Source organism: Pteropus alecto, unplaced genomic scaffold (assembly GCF_000325575.1).
Source record: "Pteropus alecto unplaced genomic scaffold, ASM32557v1 scaffold44, whole genome shotgun sequence".
In the NCBI taxonomy this organism is placed as follows: Eukaryota; Metazoa; Chordata; class Mammalia; order Chiroptera; family Pteropodidae; genus Pteropus; species Pteropus alecto.
The window spans coordinates 6,115,170-6,122,026 of record NW_006436812.1 but is presented as its reverse complement, the minus strand read 5'-3'; the positions used below and the strand labels follow the sequence as shown (position 1 = coordinate 6,122,026).

Genomic DNA, 6,857 nt, shown 5'->3' with positions numbered 1-6,857 from the left:
GGGAAAACAGTCATCCAAGAGTTGCCCATAACCCAGAGCATGGGGTCCCACCCAGAGTTCCTGACTCCGTAGGGCTGCTGGACGTTGAATGTTGGCCTGACACAAATGGCGTGAGCCCCAGGGCAGTGTTTGTGTTGTGGGGGGGAGGGGGGCAGCCCGGTGGGATGGATGCTGAGATGAAGGGTAGGACTTGGGTGCTGAAGCAGTTGTGGGTCAGCTGGAGTCTAGGCTGTAGGAGCAGTGGCGGGGAGCTGCAGAGGGAGGGAAAGTAGCTCTTCACCCACCAGAGTCAGAAGATGACACCTGGGTTTTCGTAGAGGCTCAGCCCTTAGCAGGCAGATTACTCTGAATCTTCCTTCCTGTATGTAGAATGGGCTGGGTGTGGTACCAGGCCTGTCTGTAGGCTGGAGCAATGGGCGAGACTGGGCTGAAAAGCAGTGTCATCCATGCCAAAACTGTGTTCTTCCCCACCAGGTTGAGAGCCCTGTTGTAGTTGTGGAGGGCACCCCACATTGTACTCATGAACTTGAGGTGCTGGATCTTTTCCCAACAGAGGAAAAGAAGAGTCCTGTCCCCCACACTCCAGTGTAAGCCTGAAGGCTTGAGGCAAGCACCTGTCACTCACTTCTAGGAGCCACCTCCTTTGTCTTGTTAAATCCTTGTTTGTGGTAAACACTTAATGCAGGGTATCTTCAGTGTTTCCATAGACTTTGAAGACCAGTAAACACACAGTCAAATTCTTAGGCAGGTTTTGTGACCTTATCACCTCTGCATCTGCTTTTTTGTGGACAGCTGGGAATGGGGTTACGATCCTGTGCCCCACCATCTGGTCTGGTGTGTTGGGCATCTGGAGATGCTGCTTTACTTGAAGGCTCCAGGCCACTAGTCTGAACAGCTGAAGGCGCTAAGCCTTGAGAGTCTGAGGTCCAGTCCTGCAGAGGTGTCTTTCTGCTCCTGCCTGGTGTGCCCAAGGAGTTCCTGGGTTCTGCTAGCCCTGTCCCCTTTTGTTGCCTTTCTCAAAGGAAGTGGGAGACAGGCTTTGATCCATTAGTTGTTTGTGGAGAGCCAGGGTGGGACTGTAGGATGAAAAAGTGGAGAGGGCAGAGGAAGGAGCCTGGGGCTCTGGTGACAGGTGGGTCTGTGGATGCTGGGGATAGGTGTGCTGTCTCTGGACTTGTCTACAATGCAGTTAAGCTGCCCTCTGCCCTGAGGCACTTTTCCACTCTCTTGCCTTCAAGAATAACAGTCATCCTTCAGGCTGGGTCTGAATCTGAATTCTGAGCCCTGATTCTAAGCTGGGGATGAGAAAGCACCCTCACTTCCCTGTACCAGTAGAAGAAAGCACTCCATCATTTCTCCCAGGTCTCAGGCCAGTGCTCTGGACATCCCCACCTTGTCCCTCCCTTCCCTATGGATTCCGATAGTCGAATTCGGATCCTTGTCACTCCATCCCACTGCCGGGTGTAACCAAAAGGTGGGAACAGGTGCCAGGTGTCTGCTGGAAGTGTCTGGCATTTGTGTACAGCAGCCACTTAGCAGTGCTAACCCAAGCCTATGGCTTTGCCTGTCTGAACCTTTGCATCACCATAAAATGGAGACCGAAGAGTATGCTGTGGGGTCCTGGGGCTGAGCTTTTTGCAGGGAAGGTGCTCACATATAGGTATCTAGGAGGTCCAGTTCTCTTCCCTGGTGACCTGCCTGTAGGAGATAGGTCACCTGTGGGGGTCTCATGCCCATCCATACTCTGAATGGAGCTGCTTGCTAAGAGCGCAGTCTCTGCGGGCCAGGGGAGAGCCTTCGCTTACCCAATTCTTGGAAACAAGTTTGCTCCCTGGTCAGGTGTGAGGGGGAAGGGGAAGGAGGAGCCAGGGTTTCCTCCTGATCACATCTCTGCTATCTCTTGCAGGACTTTGAATATGTCGGGGATCGCCCTCAGCAGACTTGCCCAGGAGAGGAAAGCTTGGAGAAAAGACCACCCATTTGTAAGGAAAGCTTTATTTCTGTGTGTAGCACAGTGGATCGTCTTCCCGCTGATGACACTGCCCAGTCTCTGTGGACGGGTCCCTGTTGGCGAGCCCTGTGCTGTCGGGCAGTGGGAGGTGCAGGGTTGGTCCTATAAGCACCTAACATGAGCTTCCATGGCGCTGATGTGCTTGTACGTGGTTTTCTCTCAGGGTTTTGTGGCTGTCCCAACAAAGAACCCTGACGGCACAATGAACCTCATGAACTGGGAGTGCGCCATTCCAGGGAAGAAAGGGGTAAGAAAGACCTATGCTCGTGTGAGGGGTGGACTGCTGGGGATGCTTCGACTCTTTGATCACACAGGCTGGGGGACGTGGTTGGGGGCACATACAACCCCCTCCAGCAATTTTAATTCAGAAAGGAAGAAAGCTGAACTGCGTCAGGAGCGGAAGACTTAGACCCATCTTTGGGAGAAAAGGGAGCCTTGGACAAGGGACTGGATCGCCATGAGGGTCTTCCGGTTTGTCCTTCAGGATGTACTGAGGCCGGAGCAGCCCAGATACAGTGGTGCTCCTCTTGGGTCTGAGCCTTGAATAGCTGCAAATGCTTGATGCAGGGGCCAGACATCGGCCACTTACAATGGCTACATGGGGCCCCATATGTCCTTCACAATCAGCCTCAGTCCTCCCATGTTGCTCCCCCTAGTGTACCAGGGCCAGTTAGGACCAGTGCATTTGAGGCATTAGGGAGTAAGAGGCTCCAACGACCCCAGGGTACATTTCTTCCTAGTGACTTGGAAGGAGGAGACCCCTGAGGCATCTAGGTTGTGCTGAGGCCTCATTACCTTTATCTCCTCCCACCAGTGGTCTCTTGTGAGAATCCCCTGTGCTTAGCCTTCATGCTTTCTGACAGTCTCCTTCCCCTGTGCTGAGCCAGCAGGGTTAATTAGGACTTGACTTTTTCTACAAGCCAAGGTATTCTGGGTTTTCCTTGTATCTGAGGCTCTGTTGAGGACCCAATGTGTACCCCAGCCTCCACCGAGCCCATCCTTGATCCTTTATCTTAGGCTAAGGCTGGTGGGCTACAGCCATCTCTCTCCCAGGGAAGGTTGGGGAAAAGTGTTAAATTATGGAGCTGGGAGGCAGTGCAAGGACAGGTGGGACCTAAGAGACAGGGTCCTCACTTGAGCTCACTCAGGTTTACACTGCATCTGCTCAGGTGTGGACCCTGACCCCCATCCTGGGTTCAGAGTGGGCAGCTGCCAGGAGCTGGCTGTCTGCTCCTTTCCAAGAAGAGCTCTTTCCCACTCACCCTCAGGGCTCATGGAAGTCCTGCCAGTCCTATTGTGGGGACATTGGACTGGGGGTCACTGGGGCCCTCACAGTGCTGGAGGGTAGTGGTGGCAGCAGCAAGCTCCTCCTCCCCCTGGGCACCTGCAGCAGGGGCCAGCACACAACTAATCACAGCTTCCCTCCCAACAGACCCCATGGGAAGGAGGCTTGTTTAAACTACGGATGCTCTTCAAAGATGACTATCCATCCTCACCACCGAAATGTAAGTACAATGAATGAAGTCCTTGAAGGTCTGCTTTGGCCATGCTCCCAGCAGAGATATGAGTCCTCTTCACAGAGCCCAGCTTCCGGGGGTGTTGGTTATGTCACACTCTGCTCCACGCAGGGCAGTCCCTGTGCTCTAATCCCAGCAACTAGCCATGGATCTGAGTGTTTCTTGCCCAGTGGTGGGAGGTGCACCTAACATGCCAAGTCTCGGGTCCTGGCTTTATAACCGGAAAGCTCCTGGGCCATGAAGGGAAGGATCATGAGGTCCAGGTGAGGCTCTTGGACCCTGAGTGCCTTTCAGGGATGAAGCCACACATACTAGCCCTGGGTGGGGATGGACGTAACAGAAGGACCACCATTCAGAACATCATCCCTCAGGGTTTCATTTAACCCCACCTGTCCTCTGTTAGAACTCACAGCTGCATCGCAGCCTGGATTGATAGCATACTTAAGCCTTCAGATAAGGTAGCAGGAAGAAAAGGCCAAGGTTGCATTTGAAACAGTATTATGACGAGACCGTCATGACACATTTTAGCAAAACTCAGGATGGAAAAGGGGACACCAAATCCCTCCCCTGTGGCACCTGAAAAATCAACAAACACTGTCCACAACTGGTTCATTAAATGAGTTAACAGTGTGCCCCCGCATGCGGGAAAGTACCTGTGAGCACCATAGAAGGGTAAGATTTTGCGTAACTGTTAACAATTGTAGCTAGCGATTCAAGAGATAAAAGTATGTTTTCCATTATAATAGCATCTACCAGAAGAATTTTTTAAATTAACAATTCACTGGGTAACCACTGGGATGGAGTCTTACTTCATTTGGGGTGGTTCTTTGCTGTTTGAATTTTTTTTTTGCCATGTGCAGATATTACTTTAAATAAGAAATGAAACAAATTGTAGCTGCTTTCATCACTTCTATTCAACATTGTATTGGAATTCAAGCAAATGCAGCAAGGCAGAAAAAGAAATCCCAGCAGAGGAATGGGAAAGGAAGACTTAGAACCGTAGACCATCTTTCTCTAAGTGCTGATTAAAAGGTTAATATACAAAAACCAATTTTCAAACAATTGCAGTAAATGAAAGTTTTTAATCTATACCCTTTACAATGGTATCAGATATCTTGGAATAAATCCAACAAAAGATGTTTAATATCTCTGTACTGAAAATTAAACGTTTCTGAGAGAAATGAAGGACATTCTAAATCAGGAGTCCCCAACTCCCAGGCCGTGGACCCGTACCAGTCTGCCTGCCGCCTATTAGGAACCAGGCCGCACAGCAGAAGATGAGCATTGGGCAAGCAAAGCTTCATCTGTATTTGCAGCCGCTCCCCACTGTTAGCATCACTGCCTCAGCTCCACCTCAGATCATCAGGCATTAGATTTTCATAGGAGCGCCAGTCCCTGGTGCCAGAAAGGTCGAGGACCACTGGTCTAAATAACTGGCAAGATAAGCCGTGTTTAGGGATTGGGAGACACACTTAGTTCTCCCCAAGCTGATCTACAGATTCAGTGTAGTCCCAATCAGAATTCAAGCAGACTTGTGGAAATTGTCATGCAGGTTCTAAAATGTAGAAAACGCAGCGCCGAGGATTGCCAGGGCCCTCGGGTTGCTAGTAGTGGGAGGATGGTGAGGCCCGGGCTGGGGCTCATTGGGTGAAAAGTACCCAGACCCGTTAGCAGAATGGGCAAGACGGGAACCAGATTGAGTCCTGCTCCAGAGACTGTAGATGAGATAAAGAGCAGAGTCCAGAAATAGCGCAGGTGTACAGTGGCATGGTTTATGACAGGTCACGCTGCAATACATGGGGAGAGGATGGTCTTCCAGCGCATGGACAGGCTCAGCCAGGTGTCCCAGTGGAAGAATAGAGAACTCAATCTCCTTCCACCATAGACAGAAGCCTTCCAGCTGGGTCATGATGCCCAGTGGAAAGATGGATGAGATAGTACAGCTTTTAGAGGACAGGAGGATGTCTTCATGACTTGGATAGGCAAAGATTTCTTAACCAGGGAAGCATGAAAAGTACTTTTCCCCCAGAGGGGAAAAATGATCAATTGAACTACATTAAAATTAAGAACATTTCTTCACCAAAACATACCAGTAAGAGTGAAGAGGGGAGGAGATCGTGTGTGTGTGTGTGTGTGTGTGTGTGTATACACACACACACATACATACATTCATACATATATACATATATATATGTCAGTACATACCCTGAATATTTCAAGAGCACTTAAAAATCAATAAGAAAAAGGCAAACAATCATTTGATGGAACAGGTCTTGCACAAGAGGTTCTCCACCTGTCTAATCACAGGAAGAGATGCCCAGCTGCTTTACCAGAGAATTGCAAGTTATAGCCACAGAGTGAACAGGCAGACAACCCGGGTGGGAGAGGCTGCAGAGCAGCAGGAGTCCTCGGAAGCCTACCATAGAGTAAATTTTGGACGTTTCCCTTGGAAAGCTCTCTGCCTTATCTACTAAAGCTAAACTTAGGCCTACTCCTGGACCTGGCTGTTCCACTTAAGTAAAAAGTCAATAGAAACTGCATGCAGGAGATCACCAAAAGGCGTGGACAAGCATGTTTATGACAGCCCGATCTGTAAGAGTCAAAAGCTAGAGGCAACCCTAGCGTCCATTCACAATAGAATGGTTAAGTAAGTACAGCAGCAAGAGTGAAAGATCTACAGGTATACACAACACGAATGAATCTCCCGAAAGTTATGCTATGGAAACAGAGCCAGACACAAAGGAGTTAGTTATTGCTGGGGTCCTTTTATGAAGTTCAACAACGCCATACAGTCAATGGTATGAGAAGTCAAGAGGGTGACTTTGTATGGAGGGAAGCCAGCCAGAGACCAGAAAGGGGGTGGGGGTCTTGGGGATGCTGGTATTCATCATTGGTACACTTCTAGGTAAGAAACAAGATCAGTAAATCAGATTAAAATTAAGAACTCTGTGCAGCAGCAGGAGTGAGTATCCACCACCTGTGATGACGAACATGACCCAGGGAGGTCCCTGTGTAGTCTCTTGCACAGTCTGAGACGTCTTCCCTGGGGATTGCAGGTCAGGATAGTGGGTGGTTTTATGAATGTTTTCTGGGAAGTTGTTGGTATTAGTGAATATGTTCATTTTTACCAATTTATCAAGCTATACTAGTCTGGTTGGACTTTTCTAGGTTTTAATGTTTTAAAATAGAAAAGAAGAAAGTATCCAGAAAAAAAGGATAAAAAATATGCTAAAACGTCAGCTGTAGTTAACAGTCCCTGGGTGAAGCTCATGGCATTTTTTTTTTCTTGCTCGTTCTTATAATTTTCACATTCTCTCTACGTGTTCATT

General features: G+C 49.2%; 1 protein-coding gene across 1 annotated transcript in view; it reads left to right on the top strand.

Annotated features, from left to right (window-relative positions):
- Window positions 1-1,822: 1,822 nt before the first annotated feature.
- The window catches only part of UBE2I (ubiquitin conjugating enzyme E2 I), a 12,919-nt gene continuing 7,884 nt past the window's right edge, over window positions 1,823-6,857 (top strand). The window contains exons 1-3 of the mRNA XM_006913986.3: window positions 1,823-1,982; window positions 2,175-2,258; window positions 3,444-3,516. Coding sequence (XP_006914048.2) covers window positions 1,917-1,982; window positions 2,175-2,258; window positions 3,444-3,516 — 223 coding nt within the window. The 5' untranslated portion in view covers window positions 1,823-1,916. The remainder of the gene's footprint in view (window positions 1,983-2,174; window positions 2,259-3,443; window positions 3,517-6,857) is intronic.